This window comes from Mobula birostris, chromosome 17 (genome assembly GCF_030028105.1).
Source record: "Mobula birostris isolate sMobBir1 chromosome 17, sMobBir1.hap1, whole genome shotgun sequence".
Taxonomy (NCBI): domain Eukaryota; kingdom Metazoa; phylum Chordata; class Chondrichthyes; order Myliobatiformes; family Myliobatidae; genus Mobula; species Mobula birostris.
Window position 1 is genome coordinate 30995931 of NC_092386.1, and position 19199 is coordinate 31015129.

A 19199-nucleotide genomic window follows, 5' to 3' on the forward strand; every position below is an offset into this window, starting at 1 on the left:
CTCAATGTGTGGAGTTTGTAGGTATTCCCTATGGTTATGTGCATTTAACCTGAATGCTCCAGTTTCTCCCCTCACCTCAAGCTGTGCTGGTTGTTTGGTTCTCTGACCACATAAATGACTCCTACTGCTAGTGAGTGGTACAGGAAACAAAGGGCAATTAATGGGAATCTGAGAGAGAATAGGTTACAGATAAGTAAGTGAGGGAATGCTTAGAGAGCCAGCACAGATTCAGTGGGTCAAATGCCTTGCTTCAATGTAGTAAGGAAATCTGAGAAATACTCAGATTGCCAATACACCGTCCTAAATGTTTCTGAAAATCTATGCATCATAGCTGGCAGACTCTGTAAGTGCTTTGATATCTACTGCATCTCATATATCATCCCCTGTGCCCGCACATTTATGTAATGTCCTGCAAGCATCCTTTTTGTAAACACCTAGAACCAAGGAATCTGACTTTCAATGTTCATGTAGCCCAGGGTGATATTTTCCAGAGCACAATATTGGCGCTGGCATCCTTTGTGCTCACCACTGCCTTACTGTCTCGAAAGCTTGCTTAATATCTCCGCACCAATTTCTTGTAAACAGAGAGGGTATGATGTTGGCAGTACCAGAAATCCAGTGATCTGACATCTCTTGCTCATTTTCTGTGCAAAGCATAGGAACAAGCCAGAATTAGAATCAGGTTTATTATTACCGTCTTATATGATGTGATTATACCATTGTCTTACCTGAGTTGTGCATTTTGTCCTAACTTGTCCATGCTGACTAAGGTGCCCCCTAAATAAGTCCCATTTGTCTATATTTGGTCCATATCCTCCAAACTTTTCCGAACCATGTATATATGCAAATGTCTCTTAAATGTTGTCAATATACCTCAACTACCTCCTCTGGAAACATGTACAGACACACTCTTAGTGTAAAAAATGCTGCTCAGGTTCCCATTAATTTTATTCCCTTTCACACTAAACCTGCGTCCTCTAGTTCTTAATTCTACAATCCCAGGAAAAAGAGTGCATCATCCCTCAATATCCTACACTCCAAGAAATAAAGTCCCATTCTGATCAAGCTTTATCCATGACCCAGTCTCTTGAGTCCTGGTAACATGCTTGTAAATTGCCTCTGCACTCTTTCCAGCGTTGTGGCAATTTTCCTGTAACAGGGTGACCACAACACTGAACACAATACTCCAAATGTGGTCTCACCAATGGTTTGTATACCTGCAACAAAACATCCCAATTCACGACCCTGATTAATGAAAGCCAATAGGCCAAAAGCCTTCTTCACCACTCCTGCGGAAATAGTGATAGAAATTAGTGCCAGTGCATAATGGCTATTTCATTTCTGCAGAACAGCCCCAAGCAAATGCTTCATAAATACTGAAAAGTCAGAATCTATAGACAAATATTGCTTGTGATTAATAACTGATATCTTGAAGTAGATGAAATATAGAGGCTTTATTTCTCTTGTTAAAATGGTCCACCTAAAATATTCATTAGACTTGTTTTGCACATAGTAATGATGCGTTTATTTCTTTCCTTTCCCTCAATTTTCCAGGTAAAGGAACATATGATATTGATGCTTTAAATGAGGCAGCTTGGAGAAGCTCCCAAGACCAGCCGGTGCCTTCTGACATCTGTGGGCGTACTTTCCTCCCAGACAGATTGATTGTCCACCAGCGTTCATGTAAACCAAAGTAATCACGCTGCCGAATAAAGCCAAACAACCAAGGAATGATACTTGACTGTCGGGGATAATTCATTTACTCTAATAAACTGACATAAAGCAGAAAATAAATAAATTGTTGTTTCTGGCTTCTGTGCAGTGGTTGTAACTTTTAGTAACTCTTGAAAATTTTAATCAACTTCTCAGTTATTGTTGCTTCAGAAATTGGATATGTAAGCTCCACAGCTGTTCCAGTGAACACATGCTATAACGTTGCCCAACTCCAGCAAAGATTGGAGAGATGGGGGAATGATGATATCAGAGCAGAGACTCTCAAAATGGAAGTTTCTAAATCTGCAAAGTTTCAGTTCAGGGTTTTAAAATCCATGACCTTTTGTTTCAAGAAATAAAATATGAAGTATTCTCTTTCTAGCTGCTCACAATCTTTTTGAGTGTACTTCAAGTTCCAGCCACTCCAACAAACAATGTTCTCCACACCTCTTCATCTTCTTGCTACACCATTTGTAAACCTGGTATAATGATGCTATCCAACTCTGTCTTTATGCTGCCTCTCTGCTGACATCCCTATTAAACAATTCATTAATTCTCTGTGAGCTATTCAACATGTGTGTAATACTATTTGCATATTTGGCACCTACTCTAAATGTAGACTATTAACACTGTTTTTGTCTCTCTAGTAGATCGTACAAACTAAATTAAATGATATGCCAGTGCATGTGCACATATCTTTGTAGATGACACAAAGGTTGGTGGTGTTGCAGTGCTGATACGAGAGAGCATAATTTTAAGGTGATTGAAGGAAGGTATAGAGGGGATGTCAGAAAGGTTTTTATACGAAGTGGTAAGTGCGTGAAATACACTGCCAGGGGCGGTAAGAGAGGCAGATACATTTGGACCATTTAAGAAACCCTTAGATACATGGATGAAAAAAGAATGGAGGGCTATGTGGGAGAAAAAGATTAGATTGATCTTGGCATAGATTAAAAGGTCAGTGCAACATCATTAGCCAATTGGCCTGTACTTTGCCTCATTTGAGATGAGATTTAATACTAAATCCTAGCTTACCTTCTCAATGCTGAAGGTCTATTAATTCCACCCACAGTCTTTCAGGGCCCTATGTGATAAATACAGGCATCAGCCAATTTCAGACTTGTTAAATTTAATATTTGCTTTGATGATTCCCCCAATTTTGCAGTTCACAAGTTGTATTTTTTTGAAAATTCTGTTGCCCATGTACTAACTTCTCATTTTTCCTTTGGTATTGTCACCTCTCCTTTACCATTTCCAAATCATATTGTCCTTCAAAGTATATACCAATCCATCACTTTTCCTGCCCTATTTCTGCCATAACAATAAGCTGCCATTTCTGATTTATTTTTCCTCCCCCTTTACTTCAGTCATCCTAAGCCATGAATTTATCAGCTGATTTAGCCTTTTTATCTAAAATGCTTTGAAAAATATCGCAGCCTGCATACCTCTATCACTTTCTTTAAAACTCATTAAAACCTTACTTTTTGATCAAGCTTAAGCCTCTTTCATTAATGCTTCTCACATGTGTGCTCAACTCCTTCATTTTGCTACAAAGTAAGTAGTTTGAGAACCTTTTCTGACATTATGGATGACTTACTTGATTTTATAAATGTTAACTGTTAAGCAGGCCTCATTTATTGGGTGCTCTTACTGAGGAATAAGCTCCCCATAGAAAATAAGAACAAAAGAAATAGGAGAAGGATTAGGTCCATCTCACTCATCTGACCTGCTCCACCATTCAGTAAGGTCATGGCTATCTGACCATGGGCTCAGTGCCATCAGTGTGCCTATTCCATGCAAGGATCTAACTGTGTCTGAAAGATATTTAGTGATGTAGCCTATTCTGCATACATGGGCTGAAAAATCTACAAATGCATTACTACTCTCTTTGAAAAGTGTTTCTCCTTATCACAGCCTCAAATCAATTCCCCTGAATCTTGATGCTATGTCCAAGTTCTAGTCTATAGTCCACTAGTTCTAGTCATATAGAAGCTAATATAAGAAACTTATAAATATGTTTTCATGACAAGATGACCTAAACAAATTCTATTTTAAAGAAATGCTTTTAACAATTAACAGATGTTTTGAAAATAGAGTTCCAATGGGGTACACACAACTTCTCATTTTAATGTTTGTATGAACCTTTATGGAAATTATGTTTCATTATCTCAATGTTCATGAAAACTATTTGAGATGTTCAAATTGATCATTTTTACTATTATCTCATTCTGTTCTGAATTGTTTTGAAGTTTACATTGAAACAAAATACATATAACTGTCAATTTATTTCTGCTAATTAGCAGAAATAAATTGACAGTCATATGTATTTTGTTTTTTTATCACTTTTAAATTTGACAATATTTATATCCAATAGAATATTTTATACTTAATTCAGCTTTATGAGAAATGATTTATTTTGGATCTATCTGGATGATCAGGGTTTCCATTATTACACTGATTTCTGTATTTGATGTGTCCAGAATAAGGACAAATGGCATAACTGGGTATTCATATCATTTAAGATTTCTTCAGTAATTCCTGTGCAGGATCAAAAATACAAGCATTTAAATTCTATCCCACTATGTAGCTGACAAAAATAAAACTTTTTCACAAATGCTCTTTTCTTGCATGCCTAATTAAAATAATGAGGAAATATATTTTTTACTTGGATTTTGATTTCCATTGCTAAAAAAATCACATCAGGAGTTTTGCATAAAGCAGTTAAAACTCTTGTTTGAATAACTTAAACTACAGTTTGTGGAAATATGTGATAAATAAAACTAATTTTATACTTCCTTTGCCTGAACCCAATATAAAGACAATGATAAATTTTACTGCAAAGAGAAAAAGGAGTTTTTTTTTAAGCTGATAATCAACATAATGTTCAGAATACAAGTGCAAATTGTCAGGAATCATTAATTCCTGACATGTTGTTAATGATTCTCTGTCAGAGAATACATTGCTTCTTTTTACATTTAGCTTGTTTGAGTAGCACATTGCATGTTAGATCATTGATGAATGCTGTCATTATTTTCTGATATATGTTATTTATGAGTTTAATAGGCAAAATGTACATAATTTCCAAATCTAAATGGCAATGCTAATGTTTCAATTCTTCTTCCTCACATGAAAGTAATGACTTATTCTGCAGCGTAATTCCAGATGTTAGCTGCTCCATGGTGCCTCTTTACAACGTGAAAAGCATGTTCTTCCTGTAGAAGTATAAGCATTGTGAACATGCATGTTTTGAAAATATTTATAACATAAATTGCAACCAGAATAATTGTCCATGTGTAAAGCTGTTCAATGATTATTTCTTTCTCAGTCACAAGAAGAGATTAATTACCAGGCAGCTCAAGACCTCCCTTGAAAGAAATGCAATATTCCTACTTAATGTTGTGAATCCTATTCTCATGACTAGCTACAAAGGAGAGGTAGCATTCAGAAAGGCACAGAGAACCCACAGATGCCCCACATTAATGGCCAAGAGGGCACATAACCTACAAAGCTACCCACCTGCCAGTTCCATCAAGCACCTTATACACTAGGGGTCCCAACTTGGGGTCCACAGACTCTGCAGTTAGCGACAGTGATCCATGGCATTTAAAAGGTTGGGAACCCCTGTTATACACCATTTCTGGAAGAGTCTATGAACTATTCCATCTTATCAAAAACTCAAATAGATGCAAATAATTGTCAATGCAAGGCACCAAACTCAATCTGTTTCTGTCAAATATCCAGAGCCAGGCACTTTCTGGCAAGACATCTGTCAGAAGATAATAGATTTGAACTTTAACCACCATGCTGTAGTGATAATGGAGAAATAAAAATAGACAATGCCTGAAATACTCAACAAATCGGGCAGCAGCTGTGCAGGGAGAAATGTTTCAGATTGAAGGCCTTGCATCGGAACTAGGAAAATATATTTTAAGATGTAGTGAAGGTGGTGGGGAAGATTGATGTTTCGTTTGAGATGAAGAGACAGTGGAAATCTGAAATACAAGAATATTTTGGAAATACTTAGCAAACCAGGCAGCATCTGTGTCGAGAGAAACACAGTTAATATTTCAGGTTGATGACCTTTCATTGGCCTGTTCTGACATAAACTAATGAGACTAGTTCTTGATTTCCATGTGCTTCTATTCCTAAATGCCTGGTTGCTGTTCCTTTAGCTTATGTTTTGATTCCATGGAACAGCATATGAAACAAAAGATAGAGAGATCAGAAAGTAAGTTGAAAGGGGAATTAAAGTGACAGGTTGACCTTGTGGACTGAATGGAGGTGTTCTAAAAAGTACTCACCATATCTGAATTTGGTTTCCTCATCTTGTGGCATTTTCCTGTGCAACACACTTTGATCCCTGTCCTAGTTCTGATGAAAAGTCATCACAACTACTACCTGACATGCTGGGTATTTCCAAAGTTCTCCTTTATTTCCGGTACCTGCAGTGCATCATCTCCCACACTTTCCTCATTTTTGTTTTATTTCCTCTCCAGCCTCATTCTCCTCCTTCAATTTATCTACTTTGTAGCAGATAAGTTGCAATAAACAAGCCTTTAGCACTCTTTTTCAACCAGCACCAGTACTACTTGCGTAATTTTGTCTTATGGTTTCCATCTATTACAAATATTGCCCTTGTTCTCTCCCCCAGACCCCATGATCATCCGCTCAAAGTTAAAACAGTCTTACAAATGTAATAACTGTTAGCTCTAATGAAAGTACATTCTCTCTCCACAGATGTTGACTAGCCTAAGTACCTCCAGCCATTTTCTGTCTGTATCAAAGTTCAGGCATAATAATTGACCAGAATCAGAATCAGGTTTATTATCACAAGCATATGTTGTTAAATGTTGTTTTGTAGCAGCAGTACAGTGCAATACATAATAACAAACTATAAATTACAATTTTATTTATATATACGGTGTATATAAATTAAATTAAATAATTAGTGCAAAAAGAGAGCAAAATAAAATAGAGCTAGTGTACATGGATTCATTGTCCGTTCAGAAATCTGATGACAAACAGCTGTTCCCAAAGCAATAAATGAGTGCCTTCAGGCTCCTGTACCTCCTCCTTAATGGTAGCAATGAGAAGAGGACACGTCCTAGGTGATGGGGGTCCGTAATGATAGAGGCCGCCTTTTTGAGGCACTGCCTTTTGAAGATGTCCTCAGTGTTGGGGAGGCTAGTGTCAGGATCAAGCTGTGAGTTTACAACTTCCTGCGGCTTTTTCCTTGGATCAACCTATTTGAGTCATCCCTCTACATCCCACTGGATTTTCCTTTTCTTACTATCCCATTTGCTGCCTGGTGGTGCAAGTTCATTTATGCTCCTTGGCCCAAGGAAACTTAGCTAATTTGCTTCCTATTCATCAACCACAGGTTAAGGATTATGAACTTATGATTGTGCTGCCTCAGCTATAATATGATTGCTTACCAGGCTAGATTTACAATTAAAACATAAACTCAGTGGCCACTCTATTGTGTAACACCTGTATACTTGTTCATTAATGAAAAAATCTAATCAGCCAACACAATGCTTGGAAGCATGCAAACATGGTCAAAAGCTTCAGCTGATGTTCAGACCAAACATCAGAATGGGGAAGAAATGTGGCCTAAGTGACTTTGCCCATGGAATGATTGTTGGTGGTTTGAGTATCTCAGAAACTGCTTGATCTCCTTGAATTTTCACGCACAACAGTCCCAGTCCAGAGTTTACAGAGAAAGGTACGAAAAATAAAACATCCTGTGAGCAGCGTTTCTGTGGGCAAAAATGCCTGGTTAATGAGAGAGGTCAGAGGTGAATGGTCAGACTGGTTCAAGCAGGCAGGAAGGTGATAGTAATTCAGATAACCATGTGCTACAACAGTGGTGTGCAGAAAGGTTCAAAGTTTAAAGTAAATTTATTATCAAGGTAGATATATGTCACCATATACAATGTTGAGATTCATTTTCTTGTGGGCATACTCAATAAATCCATAACAGAATAATAACCATAATAGATTCAATAAAAGATCGCATTGAATGGCCATTAAACCAATGTGTAAAAGTCAACAAAACGTGCTAATATGAAAAAGAGAGAAATAATAATAATAATTAAATCAATACATATTGAGAACATGAGATGAAAAGTCCTTGAAAGTGAGTCCATAGGTTGAGGGAACATTTCAGTGATGTGGCAAGTGAAGTGGAATGAGGTTATCCCCTTTGGTTCAACAGCCTGATGGTTGAGGGGTACTAATTGTTCTTCAACCTGATGGTATGAATCCTAAGGCTCCTGTACCTTCTTCCTGATGGCAGGAGCTGAAAGAGAGCATGAGCTGGGCGGTGAGAGTCGCTGATGATAGATGCTGCTTTCCTACGACAATGCTCCATGTAGCTGTGCTCAGCGGTGGGGAGGGCTTTACCCATGATGGACTGGGCCATGTCCACCATTTTTTTGTAGGATTACCCATTCAAGGGCATTGGTGTTTCCACACCAGGCTGTGTTGCAGTCTGTCAAGATACTCTCCACCACACTTCTATATAAGTTTGTCAAAGCTTTAGATATCATACTGAGCCTTCACAAACTCCTAAGTAAGTAAAGGCAGTGCCGTGCTTTGTTTGAAATTGCACTTACGTGCTGGCCCAGGACAGGCCCTCTGAAGTAAAGAGCATCTCTGAATGCACAACATGTCAAACCTTGACGTGGATGGGCTACAGCAACAGAAGACACCACTAGATTCCACTCCTGTACCTAATAAAGTGGGCACTGAGTGTACAGTGGACTCTTTGAGGATAATATTTTATATTTTATTTTCAAGATGTGTGCTGATATGGCAGTAAGGCGTTTTTTTTTCAGTTTTGAAGTTGCATTTAATTTCAGAGTACAGCAAGGATCAACACGCAGGATGGAAAAGCAGCTTCCTTTTCCTGAAGAGTACATCTTACAGTTATTAAGATCCAGCAGCTTTTATGGCAATTTTCCTGGTATTAGTCCACACGTTGTAGGATTTATTGGTTTTGTTTCACATGCAATGGTGAATTTTTAATGTATAACCTCTTGACTACTGAGTCGTCATCATAACCCAGTGCAGTCCTATGCACGTTCTGATACATTTATCCAGCCGGGTCCCTCTGTATTAAGAATTTCTTTCAAAATTTATCAAGTCCTGTACAATTTCTATTACTTTACAATTTATCGCAGCTATGAAGATTAGCAGCATAAATGTTTATCTAAGGACAATTAATTTTAAATATATCATAGAATACATTTTTGCCAAGCAATCAATTTCAGTTTAAATTTATAGCAATTACTGTTTCTTTTTTGAGGTAACCATAGAATTTGCCATTGATATGAGCGTAAGGAAATTAAATTATTTCCTTGCTCCTTGAACAGAATTACACTGCATAAATATTTTGAATGTTAACGTTTCTGTGTTCGGTGCTTAGAGACTTGATTTGACAATTAGACAAATCTACCGTATAATCTCAATTTCCCATGCCATGTTGAGAATTTGGCCTGACAAATTTAAATTCCTTTTCTTTTTTCAATCCCTGTTTTCCAAAATGAGGATAAAATGGACAATTCCCAATTTGTTCCAATTACAAACAATTAAAAGGACCGTTTAATTTTCTAAGAATTGTTGCATAATTTTTGGGGGGTTTTTTGTTTGTAATAAATTTGTACCAGATTTGATTGTTATTTTCCATCTTTGCTTCATTTTATGATTTATTTTCCTCTGTAAAATATTTGGCTGAATCAATTCTGCAGCCATTTTTCAGTAACTGGCTTGTATAAATTTATGCCAAGCATGACAAGATTACAACAGACGTCTCTTCAAAGGCATAGCAAAGTTTGCTTTGAGGATTTTATCTAGGCTATATATATTTGATGATGGATCATTGGAAATCTAAATATTTTTCTATGTTCAAAATTCAGAGTACATTTATTATCAAAGTATGTAACAGTATACAACTTTGAGATGTGTCTCCTTGCAGGCAGGCACAAAACAAAGAAATAACATAGAACCCGTTTAAGGAAAACATCCACACAACAAAACGATCAGATGTGTGGAAAAAAAGAACAAAATTGCGCAAACAACAAAAAACAAACAAATAACATACAAAATATTAAACTTCAAACCATAGAGTCCCCAAAAGTGAGTCCACAGCCACAAGCCACCAAGGCAAGTAAAACCAGTCCTGGAGCTGATGGCAGCAGCCACAGCCACTGACTCAATCAATGCAGTGCTATGTCGATGGCTTCAGATCACAGCTGCAGATCTAGTTCTGTGCTGAAGTGCCACGATCAAATCGCACAAATAGTAAAGCACGTTCAGCGCTGAGGATGTTAAATATTCAAACTGCAGCCAAAAGTGAGCCGACAGCCTCGAGGTCAAACCTTGCAGCGTGGGACCCAAGACCCCTGCACCTTCTGCCAGCAGCAGTGGGAGGGACGCCAGCCGGTCAGACACAGACCGATGGCACCGAACACCCGTTCATTTTCCGCTCTTGCCCTCATTCATAGGTTTTAATCTTGTTCAACACTTTGATCGGCACGGAGTAATGGGGCTGACCACAAGTTCGTATCCCACCATTAGGAAATTACGCAGCACACATCCCCAGCGACGGCCATACCTGCACTCCATGCCAAATCCCTTAGGAGATCGCAGAAGCCACAGTTCATTCAGTCAATCCAAAAATACATTTTTAAGAGGAAAATTACAGGCCGAAATCAATCCCAGTTCAGAAGAAGAAATAAATTTAGTAGAAGAGAATCTGACAGTTTTGTAAGCTGTCTGAAAGATATTGCCATTAGTCAACAACGAAGTATTTAGACAAAACTCAGATTGAGAGAATATAATTTAGCTGTGTGAATTAAAAGATTACGGATGGAAATACTGGTAAAATGCTTACTTAGCTTGATGGGCCCCAGATGAATTGGAACCCATAAATTCTTCAATGTTCATCTGTCAGGTTGGAGGCTACCCAGACGGAATATGACATATTGCTCCTCTAACCTGAGAATGGCCTTCACTGCTACAACTAGATTGGACACGTTCTGCCCTTGACTTCATTCCAGAGGTTATTTACAGGGATCCTGTATTCAGTGCCTATACCAGATAATCAGAGCTGAAAGGCAGTCAACAAAAATGGCAAAATATCTAAGTTACTAAAACACAAAAATATAATTCAGAGAGGCACTGATGTCTGTACTGTAGACTTCCATGGTTTGAGCACATTTCGACTATTGCATTCAGTTTCGTTTACCACATCACAAGGGTGCAATTAAAATGCTTGTTACACTGAAGTTCTGGTTATATTGCATTGCAGAGTTGCTAAATTAATCTCCAGAATAGTGGTCTGAGTTGTGAGATGAGTTTGGAAAATGTCGGCTTTGCAGCTTGTAAAGGAAGCACCTGAGTCGTGATTTTAAGGCAATCTCATAAAGTAATTCAATGGTATGGAAAAGGTTAATCTGGAACAACACCATAAAGTCAGGAGTAGGAGAAGGGGATCAAAGTTCAACTAGTAAAAGACAGACTTAATATCTATAACAGGAAGTTGTTCATCATTCAACAATAGAACAACAATAGAATTAGGCTTTCTGGAGCACTGGAAGCTAAAAACCTGGAATAATTTAAGAAACAACTAGATACAGCATGAGAAATTCTGGATGGACGAATTAAGATAAGCAGAGTGGTATTTCTTGTCTATTTAATAACCTTGGGGATGACTGAAGTGCAAGATTTAGGAATAGCGAGGAAGGCACATCCAGATGCATGGGATCAATGGTGAAGTGGCCATTTGGATTCAGAACTGGTTTGCCCATAAAAGGGTATAGTGGTTGAAGGGACTTATTCTCACTGGAGGTCTGTGATTAGTGGTGTTCTGCAGGGATCTGTAATAGGACCTCCGCAGTTTGTGATGTACATAAATGATCTGGATGAAAATGTAGATGGGTGGATTAGTAAGTTTGCAGATAATATGAGGATTGGTGGTGCTGTGGATAGCGTAGACCTTTAACAGTGTTGATGAGCGGAGGGATCTTGGGGTCCAAGTTCATGGCTCCCTGAAAGGGGCTCCACTTGTTGGTAGGATGGTTAAGAAGGCTTATCGCATGCTTGCTTTTATTAGTCAAGGTATTGAGTTCAGAAATCAGGAAGTTATGTTGCAGTTTTATAAAACTCTATTTAGGTCGCACCTAGAGTACTGCATACAGTTCTGGTCACACATTATAGGAAGGATGTTGAGGCTTTGAAGAATATGCATAAGAGGTTTATCAGAATCCTCACTGGATTTGAGGTCATGTGCAATAGTGAGAGTTTGAACAAACATGAGTTGTTCTCGCTGGAGCGGTGGAGGCTGAGGCGACATCCGGACAGTTTACTTCTCAATGGTGTGAACACAGCATTTTCCAATTTTGGGTGATCCTTACTTCCTGAGTCTTCCCCACCCTCTCTGGTCCACCTCCAGTTTCCCATTTATGTCCCCTTCCGGACACTTCATACTTTATACTTTATTGTCGCCAAACAATTGGTACTAGAACGTACAATCATCATAGCGATATTTGATTCTGCGCTTCACACTCCCTGGATTACAAATATTAAATATTAAAGATATTAAAATAGTTAAAATCAGTAAATATTAAAAAATTAAATTATTAATCATAAATAGAAAAATGAGAAGTAAGTTAGTGCAAAAAAACCGAGAGGCAGGTCCGGATATTTGGAGGTTACAGCCCAGATCCGGGTCAGGAACCATTCAGCAGTCTTATCAGTTGGAAAGAAGCTGTTCCCAAATCTGGCCGTACAAGTCTTCAAGCTTCTGAACCTTCTCCCGGAGGGAAGAGGGACGAAAAGTCTGTTGGCTGGGTGGGTCGTGTCCTTGATTATCCTGGCAGCACTGCTCCGACAGTGTGCAGTGTAAAGTGAGTCCACAGATGGAAGATTGGTTTGTGTGATGTGCTGTGCCGTGTTCATGATCTTCTGCAGCTTCTTTCGGTCTTGGACAGGACAACTTCCATACCAGGTTGTGATGCACCCTAGAAGAATGCTTTCTACGATGCATCTATAAAAATTAGTGAGGGTTTTAGGGGACAGGCCAAATTTCTTTAGTTTTCTCAGGAAGTAAAGGCACTGGTGGGTCTTCTTGGCAGTGAACTCTGCTTAGTTGGACCAAGTCAGGTCATTTGTGATATTGACCCCGAGGAACTTAAAGCTTTTGACCTGTTCCACTTGCGCACCACCGATGTAAATTGGGTTGTGTGGTCGCTGCTCCTTCTGAGGTCAACAACCAATTCCTTTGTATTGCTGACGTTGAGGGATAGGTTATTGTCTTCGCACCATGCCACCAGGTTCTTAATTTCCTCTCTGTACTCAAACTCATCATTACCCGAGATACGGCCTACAATTGTTGTGTCATCAGCAAACTTATATATTGAGTTTGATGGAAACTTGGCTACCATCATTCATTTCATCTCTATCCTGCTTCCAATTACCAGCTCACACATTCCACGTCACCCTCCCCCCAACTTGCACTTCAGGGTGAGCAGTGATAACATAAGGTTGGCAAGATATACAGACAGTGACTTTTTCCCAAGGGCAGAAATGTCAAATACAAGAGGACTAATTTTAAATTGATTGGAGGAAAGTATAGGAGGATGTCAGAGGTTGTTACTTTAAACAGAGAGTGGTGAGTGCATGGAACACTGCTGGAGGTGGTAGTAGAGGCGGATACATTAGGGAGATTTAAGAGACTCTTAAGTAGACACATGGATAAAAGAAAACTGGAGGGCTGCATGAGAAGAAAGGGTTAGGTTGATCTTAAAGTGAGAGAAAAGTTTCAAAGCTCAGTGTAAATTTATTCACAATATTGTGGACTGAAGGGACGTTACCATGCTGGACTGTTCTATGATCTATATTCTAGTTCTATCTCATTTCGCTCTCCCTTAATGACTCAGAATCAGGTTTACTATCACTGGCATATTTTGGGAAATTTGTTGTTTTACAGCAACAGAACATTGCAATTCATCATAATTTTAAAAAAACAATATTGCAATGAGTGCATATGTACAATTAAATTAAATTATTGGAAGAATGGGCAAAGAAGTGGCAAATGAAATACAATGTTGGAAAGTGTATGGTTATGCACTTTGGCAGAAAAAATAAACGGGCAGACTATTATTTAAATGGGGAAAGAATTCAAAGTTCTGAGATGCAATGGGACTTGGGAGTTCTCGTGCAGGATACCCTTAAGGTTAACCTCCAGGTTGAGCCGGTGGTGAAGGTGAATGCAATGTTGGCATTCATTTCTAGAGGAATAGAGTATAGGAGCAGGGATGTGATGTTGAGGCTCTATAAGGCGCTGGTGAGACCTCACTTGGAGTACTGTAGGCAATTTTGGTCTCCTTATTTAAGAAAGGATGTGCTGACGTTGGAGAGGGTACAGAGAAGATTCACTAGAATGATTCCAGGAATGAGAGGGTTAACATATGAGGAAATTTGTCTGCTCTTGGACTGTATTCCTTGAAGTTTAGAAGATTGAGGGGAGACTGCATAGAAACATTTTGAATGTTGAAAGGCATGGACAGAGTGGATGTGGCAAAGTTGTTTCCCATGATGGGGGAGTCTAGTACGAGAGGGCATGACTTAAGGATTGAAGGGCGCCCATTCAGAACAGAAATGCAAAGAAATTTTTTTAGCCAGAAGGTGGTGAATCTATGGAATTTGTTGCCACGGGCAGCAGTGGAGGCCAAGTCATTGGGTGTATTTAAGGCAGAGATTGATAGGTATCTGCGTAGCCAGGGCATCAAAGGTTATGGTGAGAAGGCGGGGGAATGGGACTAAACGGGAGAATGGATCAGCTCATGATAAAATGGCAGAGCAGACTCGATGGGCTGAATGGCCGACTCCTGCTCCTTTGTCTTATGGTCTTATGGTCTTATGGTCTAAATTAAATAAGTAGCGCAAAAGGAGAGGAAGGAAAAATTTTGACGTAGTGTTCATGGGTTTATTGTCTATTCAGAAACCTGATAGTGCAGGGGAAGATGGTATTCCTGGATTGCTAAGTATGTGTCTTCAGGCTCCTGTACCTCCTCCTTGATGGTAACAATGAGAAGAGGGCATATCCTGGCTGACAGAGGTCCTTAATGATGGATGCTGTCTTCCTGAGGCATCGCCTTTTGGAAGTGTCCTCGATGCTGGGGAAGCTAGCGCCCATGATACAGCTGGCTGAGTTTGCAACTTTCCGCAGCTTTTTCCGATCTAGTGCAGTGGCTCCTCTGTACCAGACGGTGATGCAGCCAGTTAGATTGCTCTCCACGATAAATCTGTAGACACTTGCAAGCGTCTTTAGTGACACACCAAGTTTCCTCACACTCTGCTGTGACAAAGTTAAGGACTGTTTGCAGATCCAGTAGAAGTAAGCCTTGCAGTATCAATGCTGCACACAATGCACTGTATTGCTACGTTACAACAAGTGGTACTTATCTCAGAAGCGCACCAGAGCCCTTTTAACTGCAGTGCCCCTCTCCAATCGATCCACAGCGTCAATTGTGACCTAACCTGTGGTGAGCCCAAATCTATGAGACCTTACCACCGGTGCGCTCATTTTTCAATACTCTGGGCACTTCTCTGCACCCCGTACCTGGGCTGATCCTTTGTCCAGGTCGACCCATCACGTGACCATTGCCTCGGGCACTACAGGCTCAGGTCTGCAGAGACAGTACCTTGGTCACCTAGCACCCAGGTTGCCCTTCCCCCACACATCACACATTTCATCCCAGCAATTGTTCCTTGCGCTCTCTGGCTGACATTTTAGGATTCTTATCACAAACTCCTAATGAAGTATAGCCACTGTCTTCTTTGTAAATGCATGATATGTTGGGCCCAGGATAGATCTTCAGAAATGTTGACACCCAGGAGTTTGAAACCGCTCATGCTCTCCACTGCTGATCCCTCCACAAGGACTGGTGTGTCTTCCCCTTCTTGAAGTCCACAGCCAATTCCTTCATCTTACTGACAGCGAGAGCAAGGTTGCTGTTGTGACACAACTCAACCAGCTGATCTATTTAGCTCCTATACGCCTCTTTGTCACCATCTGAAATACTGTCAACAATAGTTGTGTCATTGGTAAATCTATAGATGGTGTTTGAGCTGTGCCTAGCCACACAGTCGTGGGTGTGGAGAGAGTAGAGCAAAGCAGGCAGCCTTGAGGTGTGTCAGTGTTGATGGTCAGTGAGGAGGATATGTTATTTCCGATCTAATAGACTGTAGTCTCTCAGTGAAGAAGTCAAGGATCTAGTTGCAAATGGAGGTTCAGAGATCCAGGGTTGGGAGCTTGTTGACTAACACTAAGGGCATGATTGTGTTTAACACTGAGCTGTAATCAATAAACAGTAGCCTGATTATTGTCCAGGTCATCCAAGCTGATTGAAGAGCCAGTGAGAATGCATTCTCTGTAGAACCTATTGTGGTGTTATGCAAATTGCAGTGGGTCCAAATAGGCAGTGGCTGATTTTAGCCATCACTAACCTCTCAAAGCACTTCATCACAGTAGTGCTACCGGGCAATAGTCATTGAGGCAGCTCATCCTGCTCTTCTTGGGCACTGATATGATTGTCACACTCTTGAAGCAGGTAGGAACTGACTTCCTTTTTGGTCAGATTCCAGCACTTGGAAACTTTGCATTCCTGCTTATCCCTCTCCTAGCTGTCTCCATCTTCATCTACCCTCCCAGACTTGGCTCCACTGACTGTATCTCTTGCTCTTTTTTTCCTTTTTGGCTTCATCCTCTGATAATCCAACTAAACTTTGTCTCTCATCTCCATCCCTCCACCTCCCCTATCACCTGCGTGTCATCTTTTACCCCTCCTCGATACACCAATATACCTACTGACCAGTCTCATCCCCTACCACTTTCCTCTTTATACTGCCTATCTGCGTCCAGATTTGGGAGACTTATCAAAGCAATGTACATTCTCACTCCTGAATCTGTCAGAACATTTGAATATGACCCAAGTGTGGAGACAGAGATGCTGAAGCAGGTCGACAGTTCACTGACATTAATCAGAATCGGATTTAATATTACCAGCACATGTTGTGGAATTTGTTACCTTAGCAGCAGCAGTATAATGCAATACATGATAATATTGAAAAAAATAAATGCATTACATTAAGTATGTATATGCATATTAAGAAGCTAAATTAAAAACAGTGCAAAAACAGAAATAATTTTAAAAACTGAGGTAGGGTTCATGGCTTCAATGTCTATTTATAAATCAGATGGCAGAGGGGAAGAAGCTGTTCTTGAATTGCTGAGTGTGTGCCTTTAGGCTTCTGTACCTCCTTCCTGATAGTAACAATGAGAAGAGGGCATGTCCTGGGTGATGGGAGTCCTTAATAATTGATGCCGCCTTTCTGAGGCACCACTCCTTGAAGGTGTCTTAGATACTACAGAGACCTGTACCCATGACGGAGCTGACTAATTTTACAACTTTCTGTAGCTTCTTTCGATCCTGTGCAGTAGCACCCACCACTCCTCCTATACCAGACAGTGATACATCCTGTCAGAATGCTCTCCACGGTACACCTGTAGAAGTTAATGAGAGTTTTAGATGTTTAAGGAGAACTGTGGCAGAATTTTAAGGGGTAGAAAAACAATAAATGCTAGGCCATCAGGGACATTAACTCAAACTAAAAGTAAATGCCAACACTGTGTCTGAAAGCAATATCTAATTACGAAATGAATACTGCTCCTTTCCAGTTTAGGTTAAAATGGTAGTCCTCCTCTCCAGACAAGGACAAAGGTAAGCAGGGAGCTTTTGCTCAAGTCTTGACAAGACTACAATAAAAGGAAGGGAATTAAATACCACCATAATGAAACAGTAATTCGTAATTAAAGGGCATATTCACAGGTGCAATTGCTGAACCTGCTGTGCAACCCATCTACAGGGGCATAGACCCCGCAGCAGAGTTCGTGGTTGTAACAGAATCAGGGTCTTGCGTGGAATGCTGACAATGTCATCCCCCCTCCTCCCCAACATTTTATAACTATATTGTTAAAAATGACCTTGTTGTTTTTAATGTTCTGATTTACTTTCTGCTTTTGGTACATTATGATCATTTTCATCATTTATATAAAATGTATAGATCTCAAGTATATCTGATATTGCATTTTGTTTAATTCCAGCCACTCTGTTTACCCATCCAATGTGAAACTTGAAGGAATCTACATCCACTAATAAGGGTCTATGAAAATCTGAAGCAAATCAGGTCCTTGTTTCAATTACCAGACTTTTGGAGAATTGAAAACCTATTTCCTTTTTTTAGAAGTACTTTTACTAAGTTCCACTCCTATGTTTTCCTCATATAGATATTCTTAGAGCTTTTTTTGCCACATTACAGTGTTGCTTATTGAATTTCATGCTCTTCAGAACCGCTTAATGTATTCTGACATTATTTTGCAACAGTTTTGGCATTTTAACCACCATGGACATCATTGTTTATGTTCGTGTTTACCATTTGTTAAAAGTGCTGATCTAATTCCAAAAACATCTTGATTTAGTGAAATGTTTCAGAAGTATAAACAATTTACTTTCTGTAGAATACAGTTTTTAAAAAAATTGATCTATACCTTTCCATCTTTACTTTCACCGTTATGGGCCACATATTCCAATGAAATTTTGTTTTATATTTGTATGTAATTGAAGACAATATTACATAATCCCACTAGTGAATGCCAACCAAATAAAACTCAGCGTGAGTTGCTCAAGAAGTAAAACATAATTTCCTTTCCTTCTGTAAGCAAACTGAATATCAACAACTGAATGATGTTGGCATACATGTTCTTTGAGGCTAAATAGTATAAATGTAGCAAACATTTGCCAGAAATTTCCCTTGCACAAGGAGTTTGCTTTCACATAGGAGGCTTACAATATATCACATATAGTACTGTGCAGAAGTCTTCAGCACATATGTATAGCTAGGGTGTCTAAGACCTTTGCACAGTACTGAATATTATATTATTCCAGTTCCCAAATAACACTTAATATTACTGAGCTAATGCAAAGCTAAGTACTGTTATTTCTGTTTCCCAGCCACCTTCTTATTTTAACCAATATATTTTACTGCCATGAGCTCTTCAGGCCTGTGTGGTGAATCATAGAGCATTGGGCTTCAATCTTTCAAGGCCACCTGTACTTGAAAATTGTTGTCTTATCTAGAGTTGTTAAGCCCTTGTGCTCTCTGTTTAATCTTTTTGTTTATTTTGACTGGCATGGGTTTTCTGCATGCTGTGATTATTTAAGGTGGACTCTTATTAGCCCTTATCTCGGGGTCCTTGTTCCGAGAATGATTTGTCTCACAGTGTTACTTGGTTGAGCCACTGATGTTCTGTTGGGATTCCTGTGTATAAACTCTTGTTCCCTCACTACATGGGAATCTGTCGATCCTCCGCACCTGGGTTCAGTCATTGCCAGTGCTCATCGTGACACAGTACTGTGCAA

At 39.4% G+C, this 19199-nt stretch overlaps 1 protein-coding gene across 8 annotated transcripts in view; it reads left to right on the plus strand.

Moving 5' to 3' along the window:
* Positions 1–3742, plus strand: part of LOC140211586 (zinc finger protein 474-like) — a 41926-nt gene extending 38184 nt beyond the window's left edge. For 7 of the 8 annotated variants that reach the window (XM_072281463.1, XM_072281464.1, XM_072281458.1 and 4 more), the window contains one exon: positions 1555–3742. In XM_072281463.1, coding sequence (XP_072137564.1) covers positions 1555–1697 — 143 coding nt within the window. In that variant the 3' untranslated portion in view covers positions 1698–3742. The remainder of the gene's footprint in view (positions 1–1554) is intronic. The other variant, XR_011889517.1, reaches the window with a different exon arrangement.
* The last annotated feature ends 15457 nt before the right edge of the window (positions 3743–19199 follow it).